Below are 16,914 nucleotides of genomic sequence, written 5' to 3'. Positions count from 1 at the left end.
GTCTCTGAAATGGTTCTCCAGCTGTAAAAGGGGTCCGTCCCCACCACGAGGTGTTCTATCCACGGAAATCCTCGTGGGCAGGGAGAGCCTCAGTGCCCTCCCTTCCCGCAGAGCTCTCCGCTTCCCCCCTTGCATCTCCCTGGGGTCCTAGGCCCAGTGAGGCAGAAACTGGACATGCACCCAGACATCAGGCCACTGTCCTAAAAGCTCCCAGTGCCGCCACCCCGAGGAACAGTGTACATGGGCCATCTGGAGTAAATGGCAAAGTCACCACTCAGAAGGTTCTGGAGCTGGAGGGGTCTTTGGTGGCCCCTTGTGCAAAGTTTTCTCTGAATATTTCAACCAGCGGGTAGTTATGGGGGCTTCTCCACCCAGTCCCACCAGACCCTGGCCTCCCAGCTCCAGCCATGCTATAGAAAGCATTTAGACAGTGTGGTGACGCAGGGGCTCAGCCCAGGGCAGGGGTGCGGGTTGAGACAGAGCCACCCTGATTCTGGGGCATCTAGGAAAACGTCACAAAGGAGGGTACCCCGAGGCAGGGGCTCTGCCCAGCACTGGGTATTTTGCAGAAAGTGGGAACTGCTGAGACATGTCTGAGGTCCCCAGGATCCCTGTTTTCAAGCTCTATCCCCTCCTGGCCCCACCCACCCCTGCAGCTCCCTTATTACCTGGCCTCTCCGTGGGATCTTAAATAAAAACTCTTGACCACAAGAGTTGGTGCCCTGTCCTGGCACAGCCCCCTGGGTAGCAGATGAGGGAACAGGCCGCAGCGGTGGCCAGTCTGCAGCAGGGCACGGCCCGGGCTCGGCTCTCCTGATTCCCTGGGGGGCCTGCCTCCCTTTCAGCGTCTGCCAAGGGCGCTGGGTTGTTGAAAGCTCTCTGCAGACTGAGGTCACCTCAAGTACAGTTGGCTGAAGTCGTGTCACTTCTGAAAAGGCTTGAGTCACTCAGTGACGCCACCCCGGATCCTACCAGTAATTGGGATCTCACCTTCAGGGCTGGGTGAATAGACACCGAGTCAGCCAGACGCCGCCCCTCAGGGCTTCAGGTGGGGGTGCCACTTAGGTGGAGGCAAAGGCTTTGCAGCCTTGGTGGCTGGGTGGGGGGGTGGGGAGGCAGCTGACCTTGGGAAATTGGGGTTCTCTTTAGGAAAACCAGCCCTCTCCCCTTTGCCAGTGGCCAGATCTGGCTCTGAGAACCCCTCAGCCACCCCATGGTGATATTTTTTTGGAAAACCAGCCCTGCCAGCTGCGAGGTGGAAGCTGAGTTCTGAAAGTTCACCTGGGTAAAAAAAGAATTGAACAGACTCTTTAGCAGCACAGATGTCACAGGCAAATCCGTAGCTCTGCCTTACACTGGAGCAGCTGGGAGCTGGTGAGTCATGCACGACCACTGGTGACCAGACCCTATGGAGCGCTCCTTCCCACGCAGGGGCCACTCAGATGCACCAGACCTCCCAGACGCTGAGCAGAATGCCTTGGGAGCGGCTCCTCCCGGCATCATCGTTTTATTGTTTTTCTCGTCTTCTCTCCCCTGCCCCACCAAATGTATGTTCTAAAGACCTGCTTCCAACATAACGTGGATTTCTAATAAATTCGCTCCCTTGTGTTAGCAATCCACAAGCCATTTCCCTGCTGGGCAGTCTGGGGCCTCTGCAGCCTGTGCCTCTCTACTCCACGTCCTCCTGCCTCTGAGTGACCAAGAGCACCCCAAAACCGTGAGGATGCAAGGGAGGTTGCTTCCACCCTCGCCCCCGCTGCCCCTGCTTAGGCCCCACACCATGTGCTCCCCTGCTGCCCGTGCATGCGTGGGTAGGCTGCTGCTTGCTGGGGCCACCACCCTGACTTCCCTGTCCCCAGGGTCCAGGACTGATTGGATCCTTTCAGGCTCTAGACTGTCCCATGGTGAGTGGCCTGGTGAGAAGACACGAGGTAGCTGATCAGACTTGTTCCTTGGGACTTGAGAACCAGGACTCTGGAAGGTGGACAGTGCACTGGGCTGAGGGGTCCTGAGCACTTGGGGGCCTCGATGGTCCTTCGAGGCTTTGTGCAAGGTTGTGGTCTGCTGGGGTAGTCAGGGCAGCAAAAAAACAAACCAGAGAGAGAGGAATTCCTGAGAAGAGTGGTCTCATCACCTTACTTCCCAGGTGGTGTTCAGGAACTTGCTCTTAGTTTAGGGCAGTGGTTCTCGAATTCGAGTGTGCTTCAGAATCGCCAGGAGGGCTTGTCACCACACAGAATGCTAGGCCCTGCCCTGGAGGTTCTGACTCAGTAGGTCTGGGGTGGGGCCCGAGATTTTGCCTTTCTAACAAGTTCCCAGGTGGTGCTGATGGTTCCGGCCCAGGGACCATCCCAAGAACCACCGATTTAAGGGCAGGAAGAAAGGCCTTTCCAACAAAGCACAGCACCTTCCGCGGCTCCCCGGAAGGAACCTTTCTCTGATCAGTTGCTCATTTGTCCCCAGGGAGGAAGTGGATGTTAGACTAAGAGTCAGAACACCTGGGTCCTCATTCAGGTCGTGACACAAACTGCCTGGGCAATTTGGGGCCTTTCTGAGCCTCAGTTTCCCCATCTGTAAAATGGGTACAATAGAGGCCCTACTCAGGTTGAATGTGAGGGTTAAACACAATGATGTATTAACAGTACAAATTGCCTCTTGACCCAGTGAGTGTAAGAAATGCTACATTTCTTTAATATCCCAATCAAATACACTGTAAGGTTGATGAGAAGTCCAGGCTCAGTGGTTTTGCAAAGATCTGCCTTGCCCCCTCCCAAGGAGGGTGGAAGATGTGTTAGGTCTCGAGGAGTCCAGGGTATTGGTTGTCTGTCCTTTGGGGTGACTGCGGTGGCCGTTCTTGCCAAAGTCCTTTGGAGGGTGGGAGCTCTGCCAGTGGCTCTACTGTGCCAGGCCTGCTGCTGGACTGTGTGCTGAGACCCCCCACAGTTGCCGCCTCTCCCAGCATCCCCAGGATCAAGCTGCCACAAGGCAACGCCTTCCTGGAGCTCAGACATCCCCCCACGCCCCCAAGTACAGCCCTTCTCCTCCCTCTTCCTCGTCTCCCCCTCATTCTCAGTGCCCTCTCATCCAGTGCGCAGCCTTCAAAGCACAGACGCCTCCCCCGGAAACAGTGAAAGCACGAGAATAACAGCCAGCCGCATCCTTCCCCAACAGTGACAGCCCCTTCTTCCGTGGCCGTGTTTTACGTGGTTGCGGGGAGGGGTCGTGCGATCCTTTTATCCTTCCCTGGGGGCATCCACAGGAATAGAAGAAAATGCCCCTAGCTTGCCTTGTTAGGAGGGTTTGGCCTCCAGGTAAGAAACGGCCACTCTGCTGCTGTTACTTTGCTTTTTTTTAATCCCCTAGGTCCTGTGCTCGGTCCCTGTGAGGGCATGGCCTCCTGCCAGAGGGGCCCCCACCCCTGTCTGTGGCCACTCTCCCTTTTCTGGCACTGCCACCCCCTTGTCACCTTTCCCCCAGCCGAGCAGGGGGTGACTGGGGAAGGCAGAAGTGAAACAGGTGGGATTTGACAAGCCATTTCCTTCCTAGAGGCTGCCCCCCCACCTCACGGGCCAGGTGGAGCCTGAGGCCATGAATTAAGGGAGCCCCTTTCCTGATGGCCACCCTTCTCCAGGGTTTTCCTTGGTCTCCCACCCTCTCAAGGTGAGGGACCTTGGTTCCTGCTGTCCCGTCCCTGGCCTGAGCCACCCCTCCTCCATGCAGCCCCCCCCTGCTTGCTGGCCACACTCCCATCCCTCTTGCTCGTCTTTGTTCCTTGTGGCATGGACTGAGCTGTGTGTCCACGAAAGCAGCGACTGTGTCCTCTTTGCCGACTTGTTTCCAGAATGCAAAAGGTGAACTGTGAGCCGCAGTGAATCGGTTGAGAAAGCAAACAAAGCAGAAGGCTGCTCTGGATAGGAAATGTCTACAAATGCAGGGTGGGGGGACATATGTGCTCCTGTTTGGGGGTGTGGTTCATTCATCAGGCCTGTTAACCCCACTCCCTGAGCCTCTAGTCTCTCACCATAACGAGGATTGGATGTTCAGTACCTAGTTCTATGCTAGGCCCAGAGGACTCAGGCCATTGTCATTTATTCCTTCAATCATTTATTCATTTATCCAGTGAGTCAACACAATTAATGAAAGCTTGCAATTAACTGGAAGGACTGTGAGCAGGTCTGGCCTGAGCTGGGAGAGGGCTGTGAGCAGAGGGCTCTGGGAGCTGGACCGGGGAGAGGGGATTCTGCCTCTCACAGATGGCTCTGGATGGGGCCTCCCAGGGGAGCTGGCTCTGGGGCTGGGGCTTGAAGAATGAGCAGGTGGAGTGGATGGGAAAAGCCATTCCTGGTGGAGAGAACTGGTCTGCTGGGTCTGGGGGTGGGGGAAGAATGACACATGGTGCATGCGGGGGTCAAAGGAGTAGACAGGTACTCAGGAGGTACGGGCGGCCCTGTCTTCCACTCGGCAGACGAGGAGAGAGTAACAGAGAGCAAAGAACCCAGGTGCCTGCTGCTGTGGAGCTGATGCCAGAGCAGTGACCAATGAGTGATGGGCAGCCAGCAGACAGGTGGAGGTGAGAGCTGTGGGCGGCCTGGGGTCTGGTAATCACGTAACACACTGAGGTTGAGTGAATCAATGGACACATGCTGAATGTGTCGAGAGAATGGATAAATGGGTCTGTAAAAGGATACACGTATGTGAGAGACAGACAGACAGATGGCCGGTCAGTGGTTCCCAAACACTGTTCAATGGCATGTGGAGAATGCAGAGAATGGGGCCTGTTTCAGCTAACAGGGCCAGAAAGTCCCCTCCAGAACGGCAGTGAGGCTGAGACCTGAAGCGCAATGAGGAAGCATTCAGAAAAGTAGGGAGAGAGGGTTCCTGGCAGCTAGAACAGCAAGTGCAAAGGCCCGGGGGCTAATGCAGAGGGAAATAAACCCTGGAAAGAAGATGAGCAGGAGGCAAAGGGCCCTGCACCTGGCTGAGGAGTGGGCTGAGTCTGTGGGTGCTGGATGGGCCTGGGGAGCGGCCATGCCCTCTGGTGGGGCCGGGCTGGGCTCTGGGCAGGAGGGAGGGGGTGGCCCCAGCCCCCTGGAAGCCTGACATCCAGACAGGGAGGCAGGTTTGGGGCAGCTGGGGCCACAGGGCCAGGACACAGGGCAGCGTGGCCAGGCCCGGCCACCTCTCAGGATACTGAGAAACAATCAAGTCCAACTGAAATAATAAACAGCATCAACCCTTCAGTCATCAGATATGCAGTTTAACAACCCAACAGCACGCCTCAGAGCCAGATCACGTCTGGACGCGGTGACCTCTGAGGCAGGTTTTGTTTGTTGTTAAGACGAGAAATCTTGTTCCAGTTGGTCTGAGTCTGGAGGGCCTTGGGTTTGTTTCACGGGACTTTCAGAGGAACTGGAGGTGAGAGGTGGATGGGAGGCCTTCCAGGCCCCTTGTGCCATTTGGGGATCACCGTGCTCTGGGAGCTGAGGAATAGGAGGGCAGATGCCTCGGACAGGAGCTGGGGAGTCCGATCCCGCAGCCTGGGCTGCCTCCAGAGGGCTGCATGGGACACCCCTCCCTTCCTAACCTTCTCCAGCTGACCTTGGCCTCCCTTTCCCCCAACTTCCATCAGCACTCCCTAGTTCCCACTGCTCACAAGGCCCCCCAATCCCTGCACTGCTGAGCATTGCCCACAACCGTTAGTAATAAAGCGAGATTTCCCAACCAGGGCGCTATTGACATTTGGACTGATAAGGTTTTGGTTGTGAGGGGCTGTTCTGTGCGTTGGAGGAGGTTTAGCAGCATCCTCGGCCTCTGTGGTTGCCAGTAGCACCCCCTTCCCAGTGTGACAACCCAAAATATCTCCAGACATTGCCCACTGTCCCCTGAGGGGCAAATCGCCAGAGGTCGAGAACCGCTGAAATCAAGCATTTCATGTCTGTCTTCCCTGCTAGATTGGAAGCCGCGGGGGGCAGAGACCCTCCACCTTGCCATCACCGACTGGCCAGCACCGTGTGTGCTCAGCCTTGAATGCGAGAGGCCTGACACACATTTGAATGAGTTAATGAATTTGTGTTAGTTTTTAAAAATTAATGAATAATTAATCTATAAAGTTGTGTGTGTGTTTGTGAAATAGATCCCTGGTTTTCAGAGACTGGCCACCTGAGAGTTGATAGCAGAGCCTTTTAGGAAGTGACTTCCCTGAGTTCCCATTGCAGAGACGATGATTCAGTGAGCTTGGGGTGCATTCTGGGAATCTGTTTTATCAAGAGCAGCTCATCCAGTCTGGGTATGAGAATGGGTGGTGGGGATGGTGGGCCAGATGACTTTGAAGCTCCTTCCAGGCCTGGCAGCCCAGGAGCGCCTGGGATGGGAGCACCTGACTTTGCCCATCCAAGGCTCCAGGCCGACAGCTCGAGGGGGCAGCCCTTCTCTGGGGGGTGCACATACAAACCCGCACAGAGGCGAGGGGGGGGGTCATGTGCATGAGGGCCCTGGCTGGGTGGGGATGGGCTCGTCCAGGCTCGTCTGGAGGCCACGTGTTCTGTCCGATTCCCGCCATGTGGAACGCCTGGTTATGTGAGCGTTAGAAATCTGGATGGGTGTGGAATCTCCTAATGCTTCAGTGTTGGCACCTGGCTCTGTGAACAAGCATGCAAACAAACAAGGCGTGTGTGGGCCGCGCAGGGTGACTCCAGGGCTCACTCCTGGTCCCAGTTCAGGGCTCTGGTTTCGCTTTTGAGGTCTGACACCAGCTTTCTCTTCGGTCGTCTGAGAACATCCTTTGCTGTCCGTGCACCCAGAAAGGAGGCTTTCCAGACAGACGGCGAGCGTGCGCGCCTGGGATCTGGATTCCGCCCCACCCCGGTCTTGGCTTTGGCACTCATGAGCTGCGCAGCTTTAGGCGACTTGCTCCCCTTCCCTGTGCCTCAGTTTCCTCATCTGTCAAGTGGGAAGAGGACGTGGGTTGCAGGAGAGTGCACATGAGGGACTCGGCCCAGGGTGGAGTCTGAGGTGTTCGCCATCTGCGGAGGCTTGAGAGGAGGAAGCTGGGAGCTGGGATGAGGGGGACAAGTGAGGGCAGAGAAATGAACCCAGTGCCCTGCCCCTCCCCGTCAATTCCTCTCCTCCTTCCCGGCCACCAGGAGGGGTCCTGGCCCCATCCTCAGAAGCCGGCTTGCTCGTCAGTGCCCTGTCCCCAGCTTTCCAGAGCCACCAGGACAGAGAAGAATCCCTATCATTGAGACCAGCTCCAAGACTCCCCCAAACCCACTTCCTCCTTATCCTCCTATATCCACTGTGGGGAGGGCATCACTGTCCCCTGTTCATGATGAAGACACAGAACTGAGAGGTGAGGGGCTCCCCCAGGGTTGCGCAGAAAGCGGGGTAAGGCCCCAGGGATGGCTCAGGGGCCGTGAGCTGTGCAGGCTGGCCTGAGGGGACCCAGAAACACCTCCCCCAGGGTCCCCGGGTCTGCTGCTGGGAGAAGGGACCTCGTCCTGCCCAGATCCTTTCTGAGAGGGTTAGAGAATGGAGGGGCTGCTCACCCCCAGAGCAGAGAGCAGGCCCGGGGTGCTGAGGCCTGGCCCAGGATCGGGTTTCCTTGATCAGGCCTCGGGCTTCGCCGTATATGGGTGTTGATCACGTGAATGAAGGAAAAAGTCCTTCACGATACTGAGGGGCCTTTGGGGGGAGTTGCACGGCTCTTTGGTGACCGATGGCACCCTGAGGGGGGTGTCAGTATCACGGCCCTTGGGTGGCCCCAGCCACAGGACACAGAGCCCCAAGCACCAGTGAGCTCCCCGACTGCACCCCTGAAAATCTGAGGGACAGTGCGAAGGCGCAGTGCGTGCGCCTCACTCGGTTCTAGTGTCCATTGCATGTGCACATTGGGGAGGACATGAGCGGTGTCCCTCCAGCCTGGAGAAATGGGTCCTCTCGGGCTCTGGGGTTGTAAGGAGGGAGAGAGGGGGGTACCCACGACAAGTGGGAAGTGAAGTTCTTGCCCCGACATCCAGTTGGGAAGGGGGCCGTCCCCAGGAAAGAGCAGAACCAAATGAGAGGTGAGGCTGTGGGGGGTGAGGGGGTGCGAGGGGCCATCGTCCAGCCGCCTGTTGCCTTGTACCATAAAAGTCTCCTGAGCCAAAGGGAACGTGAAGAAGTGACAGGCCTGGGCCCTGGTGCTGGAAGGTGACAGTCTAGTCTGGGTGGCCGGATACCAGGGCCAAGAGGGCTGAGCAGCAGTGGGAGTGACAAGGAGAACGTGGGCTCCCGGCACAGGATCTGCGAGTGCAGGGACTCACAGTGGCTGCCAGTGGGGGTGAACCCAGGCCGGAGGGCCGCCTGGGAGGGCACCCGGGTGTGTCATGGGGGTTGGGGTGTCACTGACTTGACCTAGGACCCCCCACCCCTACCCCAGCTGCCTCCCAGCCGGGGAAGCTGCTGGACAGGCTTTCTGGGAGGGGACGTGGACTCTGGAGTCTTGGACAACATCACCAAACACTTTTTTCTCCTCTGTAGGGGGTGGAGGAAAGCGCAAAGGGAAAAGCAAGAAGTGGAAGGAAATCCTGAAGTTCCCTCACATTAGCCTGTGTGAAGACCTCCGGAGGACCATAGGTAAGCTGTCCTGCCTCGGAGGGGGCGGCAAGGGGATGGGAGGGGAGCGAGGAGCCTGTTCACCACCAATCAGTAGTGTGCAAGTACTTAAACACAACCGACCGCGGTAAATGATTCCTGGTAGGAGCTCTGGTCTGACACCTCTGCTAATTGATGTAAAGCAATTTTCTCCTGATAATCCTTTGAGGCAGATGCTGTTATTACTGCCACCTTTCAAAGGGGAAACTGAGGCACAGAGAGGTTCTGTAACTCACCAAAAGTCACCCAGCTCCTGGGAAGGAGGTGGAGGCAACCAGGCCCAGCACCAAGCCTGCTCGGCAGCCTTTCCTTCTTGGAGCCCTAGAGTCCTGCCCTCGGGAAGCAGACCTGGGCGTTGGTAACTGAGTGTTGAGGTGAGCGTTCAGGGTTCCCCCTTCCTCTTGCTGGAGGAGGTACCCAGCTCAGTGGTGCAACTGTGTCCTCTTTATCCGGCACCCAGTCAGACACTTCTGGCAGCTGAGTGGGCCATCTCCTGAGTGGAGTCTGTCCCTTGCCACATGGCTGTGGTGGGGAGGCCAGAGTGACCGGTGAGGATCCCCAGAGATTTATGGAGGGAGGACAGGGGATGTGACATCCTCCGTTCTGACCCTTCTCCCCTGTGTGAGCTGAGTAGGTGTTGCCGGCTCTGAGTGAAGCCTCCTTTTCTATTCACGATGGGTCCTGGTCAGCATCTGCTAAACACACAGCCAGGCCCCTTTAGGACCAGGCAGAGGAGGGCTCAGCTGCTCACAGCTCCCCGGGCTCAGCTGGCCTTGGGACCCCTGCCCAGGGCCCTGGGTGCACTGCCCTGTGCCTGCCTTGGAATCTGAGGCCACCCCTCCTCAGTGGGGCCCACCCTCCACAGTTCCCCATCCGATGCTGCCCACGCCACAGCTCCTGGCTGCCCGTTTGGAGGCTTGCGGGTGGCTTGCTCAGTCCTGGGCCCCTGGCCGCTCTACCCACCATCCCGAGGCCTCTTTTGCACCGTGATGGCAGGTGGATGACTCTGCTCTGTGCACCGTGCAGTGCCGGGGTGGGGGAGGTGCATGCTTAATTGGTGTTTATGAAATAGAAGAAAGCCACCTGCCCTGTGCCCCAAGCTGGCAGATGTGGGCAGGTGAAGAAGAATGGGGAAAATGTCCTCAAGACCCATCTTCCAGCCTTGAAAACCCTCTTAGGTAGATTGGAACCCCATGGTGTTTTGGGGCCCAGAGTGGAGCTGGCTAAGGAGTCGGGGTCCCTGGATCCAGACAGCCCTGGGTTCACACCCCCGGGCCCCCACCTTTTCTATTAACCGTATGACAAGTTACTTGATCTTTCTGAGCTGCCATCTCCTTGGCTGTAAAGTGGTGTTTGTGGGCCTCCGTCATGGTGGGGGGTTTGAGAGGATTAACTGAGACGATGTGTGGAAAGGCCTTGGCTGGATCTCTCCTCAGGAGCCGGAGACCCCCTCCCCTCCCCTCAGCTCTTGAGATTTCTTTCTGGGGTTCCCCAGCAGCCCCTGCTCTGCTTGGCCCTGTCTGTATCTGGGGCTTGGGTGCCCATGCTGGCCCTTGGTGATCGGTTTTTCTGCCAGAGGCACTTGGGGGCTGCGAGAGAGGAAGGGGCGCTCTCCTGGGCTGGGGGAGCGCTGGGGAGGGCCTTCGGAGAGGGAGAGAGGATGTGCCCCTCGCGTGTCTCTGGCCATTCCCTCCCCTGGGGCTATTTTGTTTTTCAGGCTGGTTTGGGCCTGTTCAGAATTGTGAGACTAGGGAGCTGTTGGGAGAGGCGGTGGCTGTGGGAGGGTCCCGGCCGCCGGCTGCTCTGCCTTTGGGTAAAATGCCTGGAGGTGGTGGTGGTGGCAGGGACACCCTGTGCATCCAAAGGCCACTTCCTGGGAGAAGCCTCCCTGGCCCCTCAGTCAAAATTAGGTTCCCAGCCAGCACCCCCCAAGCCTCCTGTCCCTTCTATTGGGGGAGCCCTCCCCAGCTGTAATCACCTACTGATCATTTCATGTCTGTTTGCCCCACAAGTGTGGAAGCACGTCAGGAAGGGACCAGATCTCTTAAATTCACATTGTTTACCCCGTGCTTGGCTCACAGGAGGTGCTCAAAAGATGTCGGAGGAAGGAAGGGAGGAGGAAGGGGGGAAGAGAGGGAGGGAGGGAAAGATGTGATTACGTGAACACTGAATTTATAGTGTTTCAAATAAATGGAAAAGTATTGAGAATAACATAAGGAACCCTCATGTACCTACCATCTGGATTAAAGAAAACTTAATGTTTTGCTATATTTTGATCCTTGTATTTCTTAAAAATAAGAAACATAAAAATGTGAACTATTGGACTTGTGGCTCCAGACAAGATGGAATAGATACAGCTAAAAAACTCTGGACCTTATACACAGAGCAAACATAAGATCTGAAAGGTAGAAGAAAGCAAACTGGCTAGGGACTTGGGACTTGAGGAAGGACCTGGCAGTAAGTTCCCTGAATTTTCTTTTTGCCCTCGACATCTTTTGGACGGGGTGCTGAAGAAACCTGCACCCTGGGAATGCCAGTGGGTATAGATGAAAACACCCTCCCCCAAGACTGGAAGGGGGCAGCTGGCTGGGCACCCCAGGACAGTCACACTTCTGCGGCAGTTCACACCAGCAACACGGGTGCCTCGTTTCTGCATCTTTAACCTAGTTCCAGATTGAGATCTTACATGATTGCATCAAATTAGAGGAACCAAAATCACACCTAGAATCCTAGCTGCAGAAGAATCTGGGAAGTGCCATTTTGAGCTTCAAGGGAGCCCTCCTGGAAAGCAATGGTAGGAGATGCTGGGTAGCAAGCCCACAACAGTACCCAGAGTCTTCCCATCTTCCAGATGTTGTCAAGTTTATCTGCAAAGTGACTGCACCAAGTTGCACTCTTAGTAGCAGTGAATAGGATTTCCCATTGCAGATGTTGCCAGACTTTATAAGTGTTTGTAAACTGGTAAGTGGGACATGGATATCTTGTTTCTCTAACTTGCATTTCTCTGACTACTCATCAGGCTGAGTACCTCTTACATGTTTATTAACCATGAGTTATAATTTTTATTAAACAATGAAATCTTGGACACTTTGTGGTTAAACATAAATATTAATGAGCACCGTATTTATTAAGATAATATGCAAACTATGAAGAAAAGCTGTGCATAGGAAGAAAAGTCTGATTAGGATTTCTGGAATAATTTATAAAGAGTTAGAAAATGGAGGTAGATCGATGGGTTTAGAATAATTTAGAGTTAGAAAATAGAGTTAGGATTGTAGTCCAGGCATGATTTGACATGGTGCAGGGGGTGCGGATGGGGTGGTAATTACAGGAACAGACAAGCAAGGATCCCCAGGAGCACAGTGAAGAACCGAAGGCCTCACTGAATGTGGGGATGAGTATTCGTCAGGATAGGCAAGGTTATGATGGCAGTAACAAAACAACAAAATCTCATTGGCTTTATATTACAAAGAAGTTATTTTACTTCTTGCTTATTCAAAGCCTGTTATGTATGAGGGAGACTCCAGGGCCCCAGTCCTCCCTGCAAGAGCAGCGTTTTGGGCTGGTGGAGGTGCTGGGGTCCAGTAGCTGCACCATCTAGAACCCTGGGCCTACTCACCAAGGCAGGAGAAGAGAGAACTGGAAAGTCTCATACCAGCAATTAAGGACCCTGTCCCTGAAGTGACATGCACCACTTATGCTCACATCCTGTTGGCCAGAAATAGCACTGCTTGACCAGGGGGATGGAAAGTGTCAGGAATGTTGAAGAGCCAGATGCAGTGAGAACTAGTCTCCTCTGCCAGCTGAATCAGTGTGACCTCCAGGGTTTTGAGCTTCGGCGATGGGGGCACTGGTAGGATCAGGCATGCAGAGCTGAATAGGGTCAGGGTTCAGGGGATGCAAAGTTTGGAGTTGACCTGGGGCCCTTGAGTGAGGATGTGATTAGAAACACATATCTGGAAAGAATTAAGAGCTTGTGATATGGGTGGGGGATTCAACCTTTTTCAAGTGATCGTTACTTGTGGGCACATTCTTTGTGGATGGCGGGGTGACGAGGCATGGCGGGAAGGGCATGCAGGCTGTGGGGAGGGCTTTGAGAAGCCCTGATCAGAGAAGCAGGAGGGGAAATAGACCTGAGCCAGGGAGTCCCAGGAGGAGGAGAAGGAGGGGGCTCTAGGGGGTCACATGCTGGAGAAATGACCAGGGAGGGGAGGCCATTGACTAGGGGTTCAGGAGGCCACTGGTGACCTTCCTGGGGCAGTTCTGGAGGCTTTGGACGAGTGTGTATCTGTCTGTCTGTCTGGCGAGTGGGCAGGTAAGCTAGACTGCAGGCTGATGAGGGCACCAACAGCAGGTGTGTTCTACTCTTTCCGGATCTTTGGCTGTGACCGTTGGAAATTGGGAAAGGAAATTGGGCAGCAGACAGAAGGGAGAGCTGGGAGGGAAGGCTGGCGCAGGCACTGGGAGCACTCGGCACGTTTGCCAGCAGGATGGAGGTGAGTGAGGATGTTGGAGAAAGAAGGAAAAGTCAACTGAGGGAATGAACCACCAAGGGAGCCAGCAGGGGAATTATTAAAATGTCATAAATGTCTCAGTCCTCACAGTGGACAAGACTTGGCGTGGCCCCTCCTCTCCACGTCCCTCCTCTCCACGTCCCTCCTCCTCCTCCCACATGCCGATGCAGGTGCTCCGAGCCCCGCTGAGGCCGCGGCCCCTCCCAGCCCCTGCCTCCAAACCCGGGCCCTCAGCCTGGGCTCCCCCCAGGCCCGCTGCCACCAGCTGGGGCCCGGGAGCAACAGGCCTCCCCTGGCCCTGCCCTGTTCCCTGCAGCTTTGCTCAGGAGCCCAGGACTCGGCTCGGAGCTTTTCTCAGCCCGCGGACCCCCACATGCACGGGTGTGGCCCCATCCCCGTCTGTCCCTCTCAGTCCATGAACAGGCCTCTTGGCAGGGCCCGCTCCCCCGGGGGAGTGTTGAGAAACGTGCATGCTGGCGTGTGAAAATGAATTCTTCTGTTCTCCTAGAGGGTATTGAAAAGACTCTGTGTCTGTGAGCGCAGTGTGAAGAGAGGCCGGGGGAAAACAGGAAGGCCGACATAAACCGAGGGGCAGTGGCTGGGGTGGCGGAGCCAGAGGGCCGGCCTCCCGCCTGTTTACAGCCAGGCTCCGCCATGTTGGCCCAGCCTCGCTGGGGTCCTGCCGGAAAGCATTTTCAATAAAAATCTCCTTTCATTTCTGGACCAGTACAAAAACCAAAAAGTGGTAAATCCCACCTTTATTTTTTTTGTGGGTACCTGAGCTCACTTTCTAAAGCTCGCTGCAGGGGATGGCGGGGTGGACTTTGTTCCAAGGGGACAGGGCTCCCTCTCTGTTTGGGCCCAAGGGATGGTGAGAAGGTTTTTCTTCTTTTTTTTTTTTTATTCAATTTTATTGAGATATATTCACATACCATACAATCATCCAAATTGTACAATCAACTGTTCATAGTACCATCATATAGTTGTGCATTCATCACCCCAATCTATTTTTTGAACATTTTCCTTGTACCAGAAAAAGTAAAATGAGAATAAAAATAAAAGTAAAAAAGAACACCCAAATCATCACCCCCCCCTCCCACCTTATTTTCATTTAGTTTTTTGTCCCCATTTTTGTACTCATCCATCCATACACTGTATAAAGGGAGCTTTCACAATCACACTGTCACCCCTTGTAAGCTACAATAGTTATATAGTCATCTTCAAGAGTGACGGCAACTGGTTGGAGTGTGATAGTTTCAGGTATTTACTTCTAGCTATTCCAATGCATTAAAAACCTAAAAGGGTTATCTATATATTGCATAAGAATGCCTACCAGAGTGACCTCACAACTCCATTTGTATCTCTCAGCCAATGGAAACTTTATTTTGTTCATCTTACGTCCCCTTTTGGTCAAGAAGGTGGGTCGGAAGGTTCTTGATCAGCGAGAAGGGCTGAGCCACGAGGACCTGGGGAGGCTGCCCATTCTGGATGATCCGGAACAGTGGTCAAAGCCATGCCCGTCTCCTGCCTTCAGCTCTCCCTGAGCAACCACAGACCACCCTCCACCCACCAGCTGGGTTGACTTTGGAAAGTGAGAACTGGACCCTGTGAATCAGTTCTCTGCTATAACCACTCCAATAATTCTCCATCCCACTTGAAATAAAACCCCAACTCCTTACCACCACTTATAAGCCTAGGCCACTGTGGGAATCCTATGGGACCCCTTCTTGGAATAATGCTTTTACGTGCATAGAATCAAATGCACAGGGGTACAAAGGAAATGAAATTTTTTTCAAATAGTTATAAAATATTTTAAAAAACATGTTATAGTAATATATGCACTTCTTTAAGACTTTAAATAACAAGATCTAGCAGCTGGTCTAGTAGCTACTGGAATTTTGAATTTATGGTAAGCATAAGTGATAATTCCAAATTTCTGCAACAACTGTAGGGTGATATGAGTGGATATGTGATTTCTGTCAGTGACCAGTTCCAGGTACAGCTAGCAATACCATGGCTTATCGTCTATGTTCATAATTGAAGGAAGTGCTTTCACCTAGAATTTGGGAAAAAGAATGATGACATTTTTGTCCATCAAAGTCCATGGACCCTCTGAATTCTCTCCACTGATCTCTTGGCAATCCACCGGCCCCAAGTGAAAAACCTCTGCCTGCCCAGCATAATCCGGCCCTCGCCTTCCTCTTGGCTGACCCCTTCCTCCTTTTACAAGTGGCTCTGGTTGCCTTTGTCTTCTTTGAATATCCCAAGCTGGTTTCCAGCTCAGAGCATTTGCACCTGCTCTTCCCCATAGCTTCTTTTCCAGGAGAACTTTACATCTCAGTTCATCTATCACCTCCGCGGAGAAGCCATCCCCAACCACCCTCTAAAAGGGACCATGCCCCGCCTCCACTCGCTTTCTTTCACGTGGTGTTGTTTATTTAGTGTTCTTTTTTTGTATGAAATAACCTCTGAAGTTTTGTTTGTTTTGAGTTGTTGACTTGATTACTTTCTCGCTCCCCCCTGGACTGGATGTGCTGTGATAATAGTGACTGTGTCTTGGCGTTTTTCCTGGTTCACCACTACAACAGTGCCTGGCACACAGTAGGGACTCATTAAATCCTGGGTGAATGAAATGAATTAATGGATGGATGGATGGATGGATGGATGAGTTGAAATATTTGAAATTAGGCCTCTTTTTAAAAGTTTTATGACGTGTGTTTGCCAGACCCAAAATTAATCTTAGCCAATGATTTAAACTTAAAGTAATAGAAGTTTAGACTTAGGAAGTACCTTAGGAAGCATCTCCTTTAACCTCCCCCCACCCCCTGCCATGCTACACAGAGATGAGGATGCCCAGCACAATTCCAAGCCTGGGGCCCTGGTCACTGTCCACAGGTGGGGAAGCCGGGCTGGGGATGCCTGCCCCAGGCCTATTTTCCTAATATCACAGCTGCCTTAGGCTTTTTACAGAATCCTGGAAGAAACTGGGGAGCATCTTGTCTAACCACCCATTTCAAAGGTGAGAAACAGGCTCTAGGGGGAATTGACCTGCCCAGGACCTGTCTGATCCCCTAATCCTGAGGTCTTTCTCCTCTCCCCAGCAGCACATTGACTCATACACATTTTGGGCATCGGCCCCAGACAGTACTCATAACAGACTCAGGAGGCTCCCAAAGGGATGGCTGTTTCTATATATGCCTTTTTCTTTTTCTAAGTATGTGCTGCATGTTCATTTACTTATTCAGCAAGCCTTTCTTGAGTATTTACTGTGTGCCACCCACTGGGGAAACAGCAACAAATAAGACAGACCTGGTTCCTGCTCTTAGGGAGCTCATTCTTGGCTGAGCCGGGAGATAGATGGATACGTGAGCAGAGAAGTAGATATTAAGAAAGTTCAATGATGCTGAGCATTTTAGTTTCCTAGGCTGCTCAAGCAAATACCATGCAGTGGGTTGGCTTAAACAATGGGAATTTATTAGCTCATGGTTTTGAGGCTAAGGGAAGTGCAAATTAAGGCATCATCAAGGCAATGCTTTCTTCCAAAGATTAATGTTTGTTCTGCGGCTGGCTGCCTGTGATCCTTGGTCCTGGGCTCCTTTTTTACATGGCAATAGACATGGTGCCCTCTCCTAGCCTCCCTCTTGTCTTCCGAGTTCCATTGAATTTCAGCTTCTTGCTTCCCATGGCTTTTTTCTCTGTATGTCTGAATTTTATTCCACTTATAATGGACTCCAGTAACAGGATTAAAACCCATCCTGGGTCACACCCT

At 53.6% G+C, this 16,914-nt stretch overlaps 1 protein-coding gene across 1 annotated transcript in view; it reads left to right on the top strand.

Moving 5' to 3' along the window:
- Positions 1–16,914, top strand: part of GRK5 (G protein-coupled receptor kinase 5) — a 228,051-nt gene that overhangs the window by 97,269 nt on the left and 113,868 nt on the right. Inside the window, exon 2 of the mRNA XM_037804840.1 lies at positions 8,518–8,613. Coding sequence (XP_037660768.1) covers positions 8,518–8,613 — 96 coding nt within the window. The remainder of the gene's footprint in view (positions 1–8,517; positions 8,614–16,914) is intronic.

Source organism: Choloepus didactylus, chromosome 15 (assembly GCF_015220235.1).
Source record: "Choloepus didactylus isolate mChoDid1 chromosome 15, mChoDid1.pri, whole genome shotgun sequence".
Classification (NCBI taxonomy): Eukaryota; Metazoa; Chordata; class Mammalia; order Pilosa; family Megalonychidae; genus Choloepus; species Choloepus didactylus.
The sequence above is the reverse complement of the archived record's forward strand: the minus strand, read 5'-3'. Positions and strand labels throughout refer to the sequence as shown.